Source organism: Rhinatrema bivittatum, chromosome 4, assembly GCF_901001135.1.
Source record: "Rhinatrema bivittatum chromosome 4, aRhiBiv1.1, whole genome shotgun sequence".
Classification (NCBI taxonomy): domain Eukaryota; kingdom Metazoa; phylum Chordata; class Amphibia; order Gymnophiona; family Rhinatrematidae; genus Rhinatrema; species Rhinatrema bivittatum.
In genome coordinates, this window is record NC_042618.1 from 146232279 (window position 1) to 146249037 (window position 16759).

The 16759-nt window shown below is 42.2% G+C and overlaps 1 protein-coding gene across 1 annotated transcript in view; it reads right to left on the bottom strand.

Annotated features, from left to right (window-relative positions):
* Positions 1 to 9124: 9124 nt before the first annotated feature.
* EAPP (E2F associated phosphoprotein) overlaps positions 9125 to 16759 on the bottom strand; it is a 67160-nt gene continuing 59525 nt past the window's right edge. Inside the window, exons 5-6 of the mRNA XM_029598938.1 lie at positions 15106 to 15213; positions 9125 to 10085 (exon numbers count right to left, since the gene is read on the bottom strand). Coding sequence (XP_029454798.1) covers positions 9821 to 10085; positions 15106 to 15213 — 373 coding nt within the window. The 3' untranslated portion in view covers positions 9125 to 9820. The remainder of the gene's footprint in view (positions 10086 to 15105; positions 15214 to 16759) is intronic.

Consider the following 16759-nt stretch of genomic DNA (forward strand, 5'->3'; position numbering starts at 1 on the left):
CATGTTATAATTATTAAGCATGTAAAATATATACACATAATTCTACCAAACGGGTAGATAAAGTATGCATTTTCCTGCATTACAAATAGGCATGTTCTGAAACATGGCATGTGTAGTTTTGGCCCAGCAATACAGGCTAAAACAATAAGCTATGTGGTTCCCACCACACAGTTCATAAAGTACTAGCATACGTTTCTGCAGTCCTACTTAGGCATGCTTTTGGTGACTTATGCAGAGCACTGGAAATTGGGCTCACAGAATATAGAGTAGCTACCAAAGTGCAAACTGCATTGAATAATTGCAGGGGAGAATCAGATGCTAACCTGTAGCAGGAGAGCTAAAATCAGGATATTTCCAAATATTTTAGCCCATCCTCTTTTTTTTTCCATACAATACCCCCCAAATCTGTACAGTACAGAAAAACTCAGGATAGTTGATAAAACTATTGGCAACACATGGAAAATTGTCATGCCAATAAAGTTATCAGAATCTAATGTATAGCTCCCAGGATTCTCTTAGGGCTAGTGGCAGATTTCATCCTCAGTCATGTTACTGAAGTTTGTCCTGTTGTTTGACAGCAGCTTGTCCGATCCCACTCTTACGCAGGATGGCTAGATGTCCTGCTTTATGCAGGACTGTTTTTTAAAAATATTTTCCTACAGCTTCCTTAACTTTCATCTGAATTCCAGAAAAAAAGAACTGTTGATATGAATTAGTTTTGTATTCCATAAAACCACATGGTTGCTATCGTGGGGTAACTATGTAGCCAGGTGGTGGATAACGGCTGCGTGTGTTACGCCTTGTAAGGTGGTTACTGTTTGAGTGCTGGAAATTGGTGCTGGTTTGGTATGGGATGTTTACTATTTATGCAATTTCTGTTCAGACAGAAAAATAATACTGGGTCTTTATTTTTTATTTCCGCCGTCAATTGTAATGAGCAGTGGGTCACAGATGTGAGCGTAGTCTGTCAGGTGTGTCACGATGGGAAAAAGGTTGAGAACCTTTGATCTAGCATGCTTCTTTTTTTGAGCTGGCTCCCAATTAACTGCTTTCCAGACTCAGTCAAAACAAGCACTAGGCAATTACCTGGGTAAAATTGTGAACTGAAAATTGCCCAATGAGAGATATCAATTTGGGGGGGGGGGGGGGGGGGGAATCTGTGAATAACCAAATAGGAGTAGAACAAACATTTTTTTCATAATAAAACATGAACAAGAAAATATACAATATTTTCTTGAGATTTTCAATCATGGGAGTGGTGGCAAAAGTACTTCAGGACTTTAGTTTTAAGCCTAGGATCATGTGGTCTGAATCTTTGTTCCACTTTGGCTGTTTCCTTTTGATGGGTAGAGTGCAGCTAAAGCTCTATGCGTAATTAGAAAATTATGCACACATGAAGTCATGTAGCCCATAGCAAAATGAGTCCTCATATAACTCCACATCTGTGAACATTTCAGTTCTAAGAAGCAATACCTATGTAGATGTGATTAGTTAACAAGTCAAAGCACAGAGAGACTAGACTGTCTTTTTAAAGAATCAGGTGGCTACAACAGAAGAGGAAATAAATCACAACAGTTTTCGTGGAAACAGGCTAATCCGTAAATCATGCAACTCTTTAAAACTTGTGCAGAGATCTCCAGCTAGGACAAAAGTTGTGTTTTCACAGCAACTGGGAATAGAATGGCATGCTTCCTGGTTTGGTTCTCATTAAAAGGCACTCACCCTTTTGACATAACTAAATTGTTAATCATCTGTATAGGAGAGTGGGGAAAGTAGTTAGAAATTTTTGGAGAGAGAGAGACTCTTTATAAGTCTCTCATATAAGTAAACTATACCAACTAGTAACTCGGGGTGATGTTTTGGTGATGTGCTAGGTTTTGGGGGCTGGTTTTACATGCACAGTCAGGGGTACGAACAGCACAGTTACCATCAGTTGAGATTTTATGTGATTTGGAGTGATGAAAGATACAAAAAGATGAGGTTTGTACATTGTACTCTCGACCTAGCTTCATAGATACTAGATAGAGAGTGCATCAAGGTAGGGCGAGAGTACAATGTACAAATATCTTTTTTATACCTTTCATCACTCCAAATCACATAAAATCTCAACTGATGGTAACTGTGCTGTTCGTACCCCTGACTGTGCATGTAAAACCAGTCCCCAAAACCTAACCCACCACCAAAACATCACCCCGAGTTACTAGTTGGCCCCTCTTACAGTGTTATAAAAAGTTGACTAATATGTGTGCTTCCCCAGAGACCCCCTCCCTTTTCCTCCCTGAAATGGGATTTGCAATAAATATCGCAAATCCTTTTCTGGCCATAACGCATGGCTATCGCAGGCATAATGCCAGGAAAAAAGGTATAGTTATTTCCGACATTAAATCCCACGTTAGTGTGCATTACAGTTTCACATCCAACGTTAAGCTCCCTTCATTTAAACTCCGCCCAAATTCCTCCCATTTGGGGACATTTTTAAAATGTGCATACACCTCTTGCGTTGCATTATGTATTGCATGCGTTATGGTGTTATCGCGGGCATTAGGGCCATAACGCCTGCGATAAGGCCCTAATGCAACTTGATGAATGACCCCTTAAGTTTGTACAAGAGGGAATGGGGAATAAAGTGACTTGCCCAAGAGGACAAGAATTTAAACTCTGGCTTTCCTTGTTCACAGCCTGCTAGGCTACTCCTGCTTGTGTCTGTTCTGTCAGGTACCAGACTTTAAAATTTTAGATTCCTGGGAATTTTCCAGCCCAACATCTTGGGCAAGGATTCTCAAAAGCACTTGTTTTGCATGTCATCCTGGCTGCCCTCTTGCTGATACTTTTTGGTGGCTTACAGCTTCTTGTGACTATGTTATGTGATTAACCATGTGTATTGTACTGCAATAAAATCTTGTTACATAGCCATACTTAGTGTCCCAAACCTCCCATGCTTATGCAGCCTTGAGGGAAATACTGCATAATTAGCTTGTTGCCACATATTTTACAGTCTGCCACCGAATCAACATTCCTGAAAGGTTGTTTTTTTTTTAACCTCAATTCAATTTATTGAAGAAAACTGCCTTCAGTCTCCTGGTCCAGCCCCTTCCCTCACAAAAAGGCAGCAGGGAACTTTCTATTGTTCTCCCACCCCCTTCCTCCTGTCCTGAACAGAAGGGAGGGTAGGGGGGAGGTGGAACGGACAGAGAAAGCAGTAAAAAAAATGTTTGATCGCTCAAAGAGCTCTTAAATCTTTATCAAACCAAAGATGATTTTGATATAATTCCTGAAGACAGGGATGTCGCTAAAGAAGAATTTCATTTTCATAGTTTCTTGCACCTGCATATGTGGCCAATCCTTGACCATTTACAAAGACCTGGATGTGTTTTGGAAGTCTGCAACTACCAGTGTCTAACAGCTGGCAGAGAGGATATTAATATCAATGCACAGAAGCCTCGTTAACCGACATTACTGCTGCCAAGTTTCAACTTCTGCTAATTCAACCCCTTTTTGTATCTGTTACTATGTGTCCAATGTATGTGCATATATAATATCTCTCTGCAGTTAGCATGACAAAACTGCTGATGCTGAGGGCATTTTAGCATACAGAAATCATATACTCAGAAAGACAACAAGGACTTTCTCAACAAAATGTAAAAAAGAAGGTTGCACTACTTGAATTCAAAAAGTAACATTTCACAATTAAAGATTTGTAACATATGTCAATTTGATAAATTGTTGATTTTTGTATTTGGTACATTTTTTTATTTGTATTTAGTTTAAATATTGTTTAAAAACAAATATTTGTTTTCAATTAAAAAATAATTGATTTTTTTGTATAGTCAGGTGTTAATCTTTATGCAAAATTATATAAATTTTCCATAGAATTTTGAAAAATCTGCCACAGAATTTGCTAATTCTTACCATAGAATACTGAAAAATCTGCTGCAGGAAGCCAGGGGCTCTGGTCATACTTTACAATATATACTAGTTCAATACTGTGCAACTGTCTCCCAAAATATGTTACAATTACATACAATATCCACAAATATATATCACCATATTTAATAAAGCAAAATAAAATTACATTCATACACAAAGGAGCAAAGATTAGTCTTGAGATACAATTTGAGCAGTAAAATTGAAGGAAATAGGTGGGCCTGCGCCTCCTTAACTGAAGCGCCGGCCCCCATGAAGGACCCTTAACCGAAGCACCGGCCCCCATGAAGGATGGCAGCACGATGAGAAGGAGGAGAGGAGAGGCGTGCGGCGACATGGGTGGCAGCATTGGCGTGCGATCTGGCTAACACCCCACGCGAACACAATGACGTGGCACCAAGCTCCGCCCCAGGGGAGTGCTGGTGGTGCCAGCTGATGACATCATCGAGCCTTTAAAGGGCTGTGACAGAAGCCCGAGAGCCTCCTTTTGATAGCACAACGGCAAAAAGGTAGGGTGGAGGCGTCCGGCTGGAGCTGTGCCCGGCCATGCTCCTCCAGGACATTTGAGAGACCTGCCTGTTTCTGTGGAAACAGGTTTTTTAATTTAACAGCTCAGCTCCTTTCATTAGTTCAAACACAGTTTTGTTTCAACCCATTCATCCCATCCCATCAACCCAGGTAGTCACCTGTAAAGCCCTCTGGGCTTTACAGGTGACTACTGTGAAACAGAGATCGACCTATGCTACTCTAATCCTTGTGGCAGGAATGGCCTTTGTCACAGCTGAGAAGGAGGCTACTCATGTGAATGTTAAGAAGAATACACAGGACAGCACTGTGAAGTGAGCTCCCACTCTGGCCGCTGTGCTCCCGGAGTGTGTAAGAACAGGGCACCTGTGTTGACCTGCTCATGGGAGGCTTCAAATGTGAGTGTCCACCCCGAGAATACGAGAGGCCCTGTGGTGAGATGACCACAAGAGGCTTTCCTCCTCAGTCCTTCGTCACCTTCGAGGGCCTGTGGCGGCGCTTCCACTTTACTGTATCTCTTGGGTTTGCTACCAGAGACAGGAATGCCTTTATTGCACTTGAGATCATTGAAGAACAGATCCAGCTGACCTTCTCAGCAGATCTGCCGCGGGCTATGCGTTTAGCTTGGATCATGGGTAAGCCGCTAAGAACGCACACGGACGACCCTGTGGACCACACTTAGGACTGGCACCGCAGGGGGTCATCACACAGATGGGAAAGCCCGGCATGTGATGGGAACAGTTATTGCCCCTACTACGGCACCTGAGGGACTCGAGGGTTGCTCCGGATGTAATAATAATACATCTGGGGAAAAAGGACCTGTGGGCAAGGACCTGTGCTCATTGATGGTTACGACATATTTAATAATGCTTTACAGGATGCCATCGGGGCATAGTATGACAAAGAAAAAGGGCACAGGCCGCAGCTTATTCATTAGTTGGGGGGACACGAGGCAAACGTCCTCCCTACCTCGTGTCTTGGCGGTTACCCTGACCGGTTGGGCATATTGCAAGTGGTGCCAGTGACATCACAGGACAGCGAGGTAGCCGATCAGCGCCTTGGGCAGCGCAAAAGGGTGGAGGTGCAGGATGCGCCTGTGGTTGGGGCCGTCTTGCTTGGGGAGAAGGCGGGGGGGCCCATGGAGTAGAGCTGCCTTGCTTGGTCCCTATGGCGGGCAGCAGTGGAGACATCATACCGGCTCGGGTACACAAGGAACATTTTTCATTATGTGCTAAATAAAAGCTGCAGCCTTATTATACCAATGACAGTTTATGTGTTTTCCATGTTTACAAAATGAATACATCATTTTGTTTAAGGTATGGTAAGGGGCCCAAAGGTAGGGACGACGGCCATGTGGGTAAAGTGGCGGCTGCTACCGTTAAAAAGATAAGAGGTGTAGCCTCTGAGAGATAGAAAGCTACCATGGCTATGATGCATGTGGAGACAGAATAAAGGGAAGGATGATGCATTGAAGTAACATCAGCAAGCTAAGCAGGAGTAAGTCTATGTAACATTTAGAAAATTAGGTCAATTTTGACCTGGGTCCTTAAGGCAACAGGGAGTGGGTGGGGTTATTATTGCAACTAGATGTATGCAGTGCTTTGCAGACACATACAATAGACCAGTGTTTCTCAACCCTGTCTGGGAGGCACACCTATCCAGTTGGGCTTTCAGGATATCCAAAATGAAAATGCATGAGGCAGCTTTGCATGCATTGCAGATTCAGGGTATACAAATCTATCTCATACATATTTACTATGGCAATCCTGAAAATACCACCAGTTAGGTGTGCCTCCAGGAGAGGGTTAGGGGAAACACTGCAATAAGATAGTCCCTGCTCCTTGGAGCTTACAAGACAGACACAGCAAACAGAATCCAAATCAGCACCCTTTTTCGTGATACTGGTCTCCCTTTTGGAAAGGATGATAGCAAGTAGCTGCATTCAGATATACTAATTATGAGACACATGATTTTAGGAGGCAAAAAAGAGATGCAGTAACCAGGATGTAAATAAAATAAAACACATGAATCAGGATATAGGCAAAAACTGTATCAAGGAACTGACAGACACCTTCAGCACTGTGCAGAATAATGAAAGGCAAGTTCACAGAGATAAAAGATCTGAGACAAATTCTTTAATCTGGATGGACTAGGTAAGTGTAAATTGAGTCATGAAAAAAGAAAATATAGAATTATAGTTAAGAGGGGCTGGAGGGGGCCATGATTACAGAGCATTCCACTGCTAAGTTTATATCTGGCTCTGATGTAATAAGGCTTTGCGCACATGGTTGTGCATATCTTTGTGTGTGTAAGCAAGTTTGCTTACCGTAAACGGTGTTTCCGTAGATAGCAGATGATTTAGCCATGCTGTATGGGAGTGCATCGTGACCTTCGTAGGCGGAGCTTCCCTCAGTGAATCACAGAGCTTGAACTCTCTGCATCTGCGTTCCCACGCAAATCAGCCATCTCTCCCTCAGTTTCGTCATAGCCAAGATAGAACGAATTCGTTAACGTCCTCTTTTTTTTTTTTTTTTTGGACTATCTAGGGAGAAGGGCGGGAACGCATGGCTAAATCATCTGCTATCTACAGAAACACCGTTTACGGTAAGCAAACTTGCTTTTTCCAGTCGACAGCAGACTGATTTAGCCATGCTGTATGGGAGTCCCAAGCTAGTGATGGTGTCCTGCTATTGTTTTTGGAAAGTTCAGGACAACCATTGGTAGGAGTGTAGACTGTCCCATCAGTGTTGGAGGTTTGACAAGACTGCTGAACCCAGTGCAGCATCCGAAGCAGACTGTTGTTGTAAACAGTAATGTAACGTGAAAGTGTGTAGAGAAGACCAAGTTGCTGCTTTGCAGATGTCCAATAGTGGTACCTTGTGGAGGAGGGCCACAGATGTGGCTGTGGCTCTAATCTGATGTGCTTTAGGTTTAGTAGCTAATTTCAAGGAACTTTGTTGTAACAAAACCTGATGCACTGAGATAACCAGTTGGCTATTGTCCTTTTGGAAACTGGTTGTTCAGGTGTATTGGGGTTGAAGGAAAGAAAAAGTTGAGGTCTAGTCCTAGAGTCCGTTCTCCGTTTGTAATAAGCTAGAGCTCACTTGCAGTCCAGTGAGTGCAACTGATGGTCTCTGTCCAACTGATGTGGTTTTGGTTTGAAGATAGGCAGGGTGATTGTCTGATTTAAATGGAACGCCGATACCACCTTGGGTAATAAAGTGGGATGGGTGCAAAGAGTTACTTTGTCATGGAAGAATTCAAGGTATGGAGGGTAGTGAACTAATGCTTGAAGTTCGCTAACTCTGCATGCCGAAGTAATTGCCACTAGGAAAACTGTTTTCCAGGTTATTTTATATCTAGGGGTTCAAATGGTGATAACATTAATTGTTCCAACATGATCTCAACCAATATGTACTATAGAGAATTACAATTCAAATTTTTAAGTCGGGCATATGTTAATCAGACCATGGAGCTCCCAGCATTTGCCGACTTGGAGGATTCTGCTCAGCATGCTCAGGAGCTTAAGCTGTTGGATGTACGCAGAACCTTGCTTCGCTATCTCAAGGTTACTAATGCTTTCAAACGGTCTGATCATCTCTTTGTGTTATGGAGCGGTTCAAAGAAAGGTACCCATGCCTCCAAAGCAACTATCGCCAGATGGCTTAAGGAGGCTATTTGGTTGGTGTACATTCTGAAGGGCCGTCAAGTCCCTGAGGGTTTGCGGGCACACAACGCGGGCTCAGGCCGCTTCATGAGCGGAGATTCAGTTGGTATCTCCGCAAGAGATTTGCAGGGCAGTGACTTCGAAGTCACTGCATACGTTTGCAAGGCATTACCATTTGGATTTGGGATTTTTTGATTCCCAGTCCTTTGGAGAAAGTGTCTTGCGAACGGGACTCTCCAGGTCCCACCCTCTCTAGGAAGCTTTGGTACATCCCAGGAGTCTGGACTGATCCAGGTACGAACAGGGAAAAGAAAATTGGTTCTTACCTGCTAATTTTCGTTCCTGTAGTACCAACGGATCAGTCCAGAGCCCACCTGGGTTGGAGGGGAGAGTCTTCCGCTTAGCTATAACTTTTCAGCAAACTTCTGTTCTTTGTTGGTAACTTACAAGTTTTTTTATTCAAATTTATTAACAAGTTCTTTAGTCTGTTTATTGCACATAATGTTTTTTCAGCTTGGGTACAGATCAATACTGAGCTACTGCAGGTGGCACCAGGGCTTTTAAGTAGTGTCAGCGAGGCTTTTCTCTGTCTTCATCTGCTGGCATGGATGAATTAACCCAGGAGTCTGGACTGATCCGTTGGTACTACAGGAACAAAAATTAGCAGGTAAGAACCAATTTTCTTATGAGCTTCTGCCTTGACACCCTAAGATACATTTATGACAACTGACACTAAAAGTATCACAGATTATATATCATATGTAAAGTGTACATTTTTTATCATGCAAATATCTGTGGAAGAAAGAATCACTTTACATAAAAAATTCTTTTGCATACAGCATCAAAACCTGGAAAAAAAAAGTTTTGCAAAAAAAATGGTGAATTCCCAAGAAGAAAGTAATTAGAACTCAATAGCACGTTCAGAAAACAATTCATTTAGCTGGGGATGAAAAATAAATACATTTCAGCCAGCTCTTTAGTTTAAAAAATAATTTACAAAGGTGAAACTCCATGTTCGTACTTTTTAATTTAATAAACCTTTCTGATCATAGATCACAACAGAAGGACAGATTTTATAAATACAGGTGGTACAACAAAGGAGAATGTCATTACAAACAGAAAACACACAGCTATTAAGACCGTCAATAACCCTGCCATGAATTTCAATTGAACTGCTATTATTTACAAGATCCTGCTGAATTTTATGCAAAAAAAGCTTAAAATAAACTGAAAAAGATCGTGTCCCTGCAGGACACCTTGTTTGGGTTCTTGAGCCTGGCTTCTGCTCTTTAGCAGGCCAAGGATGGAGATGCAGAGGAGACAGTGTGTGCAGCCTTTGGAGGGAGGGCATCCCAACAGCAGCAACCACAACACTTAGTGGCTAGACACATGCCAAATTTCTAAAGGAGGGGTGGATCTGTGGCCATTAGACAAGGGCTGGCATTGTGATGGCTGGAAGAGATGGAATCCCTGGCTAGTTGCAAATGAAGCTTTGTGGTGCCATAGGCCTGGAGAGGCTAGTTAAAAATGAGCTGGAAGTCCAAGGGAGCAAGAGGAAACTACTTGCCCCCCCTCCCACAAAAAAAAAAAAAAGTAGTTATGGGGCAGTTTAAAAAAAATTCAAATAAAATCAAAGATTTATCAAAAAAAAAAAAATACTAGCCAAGGCATCATACAGTTTTTAAATGAACAATCTGTGCTTTGTTAGTTGTGGCTTGCAAGGACATTGAAGAAATGGTACACTTCCTCCTTATCATAGACTGCCACTTCTGTGGCGCATTCCGTGCACTTTACAGGGTGATAGATCTCCTGCTCCTCTTCCTGTGCGACTCCACTCTGCACTTTCAGTTTTTTGTGCCTATGTTTCTTCTGCTTCTTCTGCGCTGGTTTGTACTGCAGGATTTCATTTTTCACAACGGTGCAATTCATCACAAACATTGCTCTGTATTGGGTTTTGTAGGACTCATGTCTAGAAAACGTGGAAAAAGAAGACCGTCACAATGTACACCAGTGCAATCATGAAATACCGCCACTCCATGTAGAACAGCGGTGCTAGCAGGAGGGAGATCGTGTATCGCCTGCCAGCAAAGACAGAAAACCCTCTGGCATCGTGAGGGTGTCCTACCATCTTCTTGGGAAGTGTGTGTGGGGGGGAGGGGGGAGGAAAGAGCGTAGAAGTTTTTTTTATTGTATTGAGGGGAGCCACCAGAGGTGGAAGAAGGGAAGCACTAGCTTGGGGTGGGGAGTTTACGTTAAGATCGGGGCTTGGGTGGGGGAGAGGAGCTGATTATAGAAACATAGAAACATAGAAACATAGAAACATAGAAATGACGGCAGAAGAAGACCAAATGGCCCATCCAGTCTGCCCAGCAAGCTTCACACATTTTTTCTCTCATACTTATCTGTTTCTCTTAGCTCTTGGTTCTATTTCCCTTCCACCCCCAGTTTTAATGTAGAGAGCAGTGATGGAGCTGCATCCAAGTGAAATATCTAGCTTGATTAGTTCGGGGTAGAAGCCGCCGCAATAAGCAAGCTACACTCATGCTTATTTGTTTTACCCAGCCTATGTTATACAGCCCTTATTGGTTGTTTTTCTTCTCCCCTGCCGTTGAAGCAGGGAGCTATGCTGGATACACGTGAAGTATCAGTCTTCTCCCATGCTGTTGAAGCAGAGAGCCATGCTGGATGTGCATCGAAAGTGAAGTATCAGGCACATTTGGTTTGGGGGTAGTAACCGCCGTAACAAGCCAGCTACTCCCCATTTTGTGAGTGCGAACCCTCATTTTCTCCCCTGCCGTTGAAGCAGAGAGCTCTGCTGGATGTGTGAAGTATCGGTTTTTCTTCTCCCCTGCCGTTGAATCAGAGAACTATGCTGTATATGCATTGAAAGTGAAGTATCAGACTTATTTGATTTGGGGTAGTAACCGCCGTAACAAGCCAGCTACTCCCCTCTTTGTGAGTGTGAATCCTTTTTTCCACATTTCCTCTTGCTGTTGAAGCTTAGAGCGATGTTGGAGTCACAGTAAGCATGTGTATGTTTATTTAATAAGGGTATTGACTCCAGGCAGTAGCCCTCATTCTGGCGAGTCACCCACTCTTCATTGGCGGCCTCTTGACTTTATGGATCCACAGTGTTTATCCCACGCCCCTTTGAAGTCCTTCACAGTTCTGGTCTTCACCACATCCTCAGGAAGGGCATTCCAGGCATCCACCACCCTCTCCGTGAAGAAATACTTCCTGACATTGGTTCTGAATCTTCCTCCCTGGAGCTTCAAATCGTGACCCCTGGTTCTGGTGATTTTTTCCTACGGAAAAGGTTTGTCGTTGTCTTTTGATCATTAACACCTTTCAAGTATCTGAAAGTCTGTATCATGTCACCTCTGCTCCTCCTTTCCTCCAGGGTGTACATATTTAGATTCTTCAATCTCTCCTCGTACGTCATCCGATGAAGATCCTCCACCTTCCTGGTCGCCCTTCTCTGTACCGCCTCCATCTTGTCTTTGTCTTTTTGAAGATACGGGTCTCCAGAACTGAACACAGTACTCCAGGTGAGGCCTCACCAAGGACCTGTACAAAGGAATAATCACTTCCCTTTTCTTACTCGATATTCCTCTCTCTATGCAGCCCAGCATTCTTCTGGCTTTAGCTATCGCCTTGTCGCATTGTTTTGCCGATTTCAGATCATTAGACACCATCACCCCAAGGTCCCTCTCCTGCTCCGTGCACATCAGCCTTTCCCCGCCCATCGAATACAGTTCATTCGGATTTCCACTCCCCATATGCATGACTTTGCACTTCTTGGCATTGAATCTCAGCTGCCATATCTTCGACCAATCTTCCAGTTTCCTTAGATCTCGTCTCATTCTCTCCACTCCTTCCGGCGTGTCCACTCTGTTGCAGATCTTTGTGTCATCCGCAAAAAGACAAACCTTACCTTCTATCCCGTCCGCAATGTCGCTCACAAAGATATTGAACAGGACCGGTCCCAACACCGATCCTTGCGGTACACCACTTAAAACCGCTCTCTCTTCAGAGAAGGTTCCATTTACCATCACACATTGTCTTCTGTCCGTCAACCAATTTGCAATCCAGGTCACCACCTTGGCACTCACTCCCAAGCTTCTTGTTTTATTCACCAGTCTCCTGTGCGGAACCGTATCAAAAGCTTTGCTGAAATCCAAGTATATGATATCGAGCGCTCTTCCTCGATCCAATTCCTTGGTTACCCAGTCCAAAAAAGTCAATCAGGTTTGTCTGACAGGATCTTCCTCTGGTGAATCCATGCTGCCTCTGGTCCATCAATTCTCCCGACTGTAGATAGTTCACTATTCTCTCTTTCAACAGTGACTCCATTACTTTTCCCACCACCGAAGTGAGGCTAACCGGTCTGTAGTTACCAGCCTCCTCTCTGTTCCCACTCTTGTGAAGCGGGACCACCACTGCTCTTCTCCAATCACTCGGCACCACTCCCGTTTCTAGGGATCTATTGAACAGGTCGCACAGCGGTCCCGCCAGCACATCTCTGAGCTCCCTCAGTATCCTTGGATGAATCCCATCAGGCCCCATGGCTTTGTCCACTTTCAGATTCTTTAGCTCTTCCCATACATTATCTACTGTAAATGGATTTTCCTCTGTTCCGCTTCCCTCCAGTTTCTTGTTGTGTAGAGATGGTCCTTCTCCAGGGTCTTCTTTAGTGAACACAGAGCTGAAGTATTCGTTTAATATTTCTGCCATTTCTTCGTCTCTCTCCACACATTGATCATTTCCACCTTTCAATTTCACTATACCACTTTGGACTTTTCTCTTTTCGCTGATGTATCTGAAAAAAGTTTTGTCACCATATTTTATCTCCTTGGCAATCCTCTCTTCCGCTTGACTTTTTGCCAACTTGATTAATTTCTTAGTCTCCCTCAGTTGAATCAGATATTCTTCTTTGTGCTCCTCCCTTTGGGATCTTTTGTATTTCTTGTATGCAGTTCTTTTAGCTTTAATTTTGTCAGCCACCTCCTTTGAGAACCAGATAGGTTTCATTTTTCTTTTGCTTTTCTTTACATTTCTAACATATAGAGCAGTTGCCTTGGCGATTGCTCCTTTTAGATTGGTCCACTGCTGATCCACATCTCTCTCGTTTTCCCATCCATTTAGTTCTTCCTCTAGGTACTTCCCCATTTCCTCAAAGTCTGTGTTTTTGAACTGTAAAACTCTGGTCTTTGTGCTTCTTTTCCATATTCTTTTAGTGATATTAAACCATACCGTTTGATGATCACTGGTGCTGAGGTGGGCGCCCACCTGGACATCAGAGACGTTATCTCCATTAGTGAGCACTAAGTCGAGAATAGTTCCTTCTCTCGTGGGTTCCAATACCATTTGTTTGAACAAAGATACTTGCATGGCATCCACTATTGCTCTACTGTTTTTAGATTCTGCAGATGGGATTTTCCAGTCTACATCTGGCATATTAAAGTCACCAACGATCATCACTTCCCCTTTCTTACCTATCTTATGGATATCTTCAACCAGATCTCTGTCCAGCTCTTCCTTTTGGTTTGGAGGCCTGTAAACCACTCCAATATAAATGGATGCTCCATCATCTGTTTTTAGGTTGACCCATAGTGCTTCTTCCTTGCCCCAACTTCCTTGCAGCTCAGATGCTTGGATATTATTTCTGACATAAAGAGCCACACCTCCCCCTTTTCTATCCACTCTGTCCTTCCTTAACAAGTTATAGCCTGGTATTGCTGTATCCCAATCATGAGATTCTGTGAACCATGTCTCTGTGATAGCAACGATGTCCAGTTCTGCCTCTGTCATTAGGGCCTGCAGATCTGGGATTTTATTTCCCAAACTATGAGCATTTGTAGTCATAGCTTTCCAGGTACTCTCTTTACGGTTATTGCTTTTCCTGTACTCCATATGAGACTTTAGTTGAGATTTGTTATTCACTTTACTCTTTCCTTTTGCAGTTGTACCATTGATGACAGAGTTATCCATCTCAATTAGCTTTTTCTTTTGGTTATGGATCTTGAAATTCTGTATGCATTGTTTTTTTTCTCTTTTCTGGTAACACGTCAATGTTTTTCTCTAGAATTTCTTCAGTTAATATAGGGAGGGCTTTATGTTCTTGTTGCATTTGATACTGTGTGTGTCTCCTTGTTACAGGTCTAATTCTACCAGAGCCCACTGTGATCCTGTTTTTTAATGATTTACTTGATGAACTAATTGAGTGGGGGGGTATACTTGTTGGCTTCCCATCTGTCAAGAATGGGTGACTGTGGGACACATGTGTTATCCTACCTGAGTCTACTGTATTTCTTTTTCTTGACTCCTGGTTATTCTTTGGTGTTGGGGAATTATTTTCTGAGTAATGCAATGTGGGTGTAATTCTTTTAATTGAAGCTAATTGAGCTTTAACCTCAGTCAGCTCCGTTTTCAAAGAAGAGAGCTGTGCACAGATTGGGCAAGCTCCAAGTCTCCAGATGCTTTCCCTCAGAATAAAGGCTCTACAACAGTTGCATTGGATAGTTCTCATATTGGTTAAGTTTTGGATTGGTATGTCCTTTGCTGTTAATGTACTAATTGATCTTGTTGCTAATGCTAATTTAGTCAGTCTATATTAGTAATCTAATCCCAGGGGTGGGTGGGTAGAGGGGTAGGGTGGGAGGGAAACAAACAGTTGAACCTGGGACAAGCTGGGTAGAGTAGGACACTTTCTGGAACTTTGTTGGTCTGGAGGCACAGAGAATAGTACTATACTGAGGCCAGTTATTCCTGTGTTTAACTTCCCTCCCCTGACCCTGCCTCTGGGGTTGTGCACATTTACAGCAGCTAAATTAATGACTTAGTCCTGGTCCCATGTCTTTCAAACATCTCATTTCAAAATATGTTTCTGAATACATATACTGCAAAATAAAAGTAAGCTATATTACCAAACACCAATCCTATGACTTCAGGATTTTCACCTTTAAAGAAATCCTAGAGAGACGTATTACCTCTGACACTCAAGGCACAGAGTGGTCATACAGGCAGGACAGTTCAGCACAGCATCACTACTTGGAGCCGCCTGCTGCTGCTGTTGTGTCTGGTTTGTTCTGCGATACCTATGTACAATTGCAAAAGAGAGAATCCTCACTATTTTTGCTATACATCAACTTGGGTTGGACAAAGAAAGCAGTCTATACATGTAAAATAACATCATACTGTTGGAAGGTAGACCTAGAATGGTGCAAGGAAAGAAGATATATACAAAAATGAATGAATATCAATAAGGCATAGAAAGAAGGAGAAAATGTGCTTCACAATTTTAACAATATGATGTAAGGCAATTTTATACAAAAGTATTATAACAAAGATATCACATCAAAGGTCACAATAACTAAGGGTGGCCCACTCTTTTTCCTAAGATATATTTGTTTTAGGGGTCTGTTTAGTTTTTTTCTCTCTTACTCATTGATAATACTTTTTTACATTTCGGGACGGTCAGTCATTCTCATTTTCCGTGGTTTACACTCAAGCGCCTTTCTTATAATCTTTCAGGAGGCTAATTTTTGACACATCAAAGATCAATAAAATTATACCGAAACTATGACTTGTTAGCGCGCCCTAAAATTCAGTAAATAACAGGGCAGTGTCACACTCATCTTTTAATACATATTTGTCTCTCAAAGAGTGGCTATGCAGCTTTGGTATGCTCATTCAGTTCTATTAATGTTATATAGGTTTCTTTTCTACTTTTCCCCCCGATGTGGTTCACAGGAAAACGTATCAGTTGGCTCCTTTATACTTTCTTATTGAATCTTAGTAATGTAAGTATATATCATTACAAGATTGCTCTTTTCTAATTTTTTTGTTTTCTCTTTTCTTGCTTTGTTTTTCAGTTTGTCCATTGAATTGAGCCATGCTGTTTTTTGCATCATTTGAATTTATTTTCACAGGATTTTACTGAATTATTGATGTGTTTTTGTATAACTGCGGTCCCATGAAAGTACATGTGATGTGAATCTTGTATGTTTTGAGCATTGTTTTGAAACTGAGTAGAAAGTCACAATAACCATTGGGTTCTTTGTTTGGGTCTTCTTATGGTGTTAAGAAATCCCCCTGAAGAAGCTATTTTATAGCGAAACAGGGTTCTCTGTTGGGGTTTTCATTTGAGTACTATGTGTGATAAGTAGTTTGAATGCGATGTATGCTTGTTGGGTATATTAGTTGGTGAATGTAATAGATTTTAACTTAGTTATTGTGAGGGGATACAAGGCAGTGCTGCTTTAATGTTACATCAGGGTGAGGCCATATTTGCTGGAATGAGTATTCATGAGATTATACACATGTGAATAGATACGGAGAATACATTTTTTTGCAGTCTTAGTAGAATGCCATTAGGCCAAATTCCTCTACAGGTCACTATTAAACTGATACATTAAAAAAAAAAATCCACTTGTTCCTGGAGTTTTTCAGAATTTTTTTTTTAATTAAGTAAATCAATATCTCAGAAACTGTTTTATACACATATTAAAGAAAATAACCTAAACATGTAAATCAGTTACATGGGGGGTTAAGCTGAAAGAAGAACAGGAATCCTGTGAGTAACCTTCTGATTGCTAATCTTTCTCCCCCTATGTGGTAATCCAGGACAGGGGAAAAAAAACC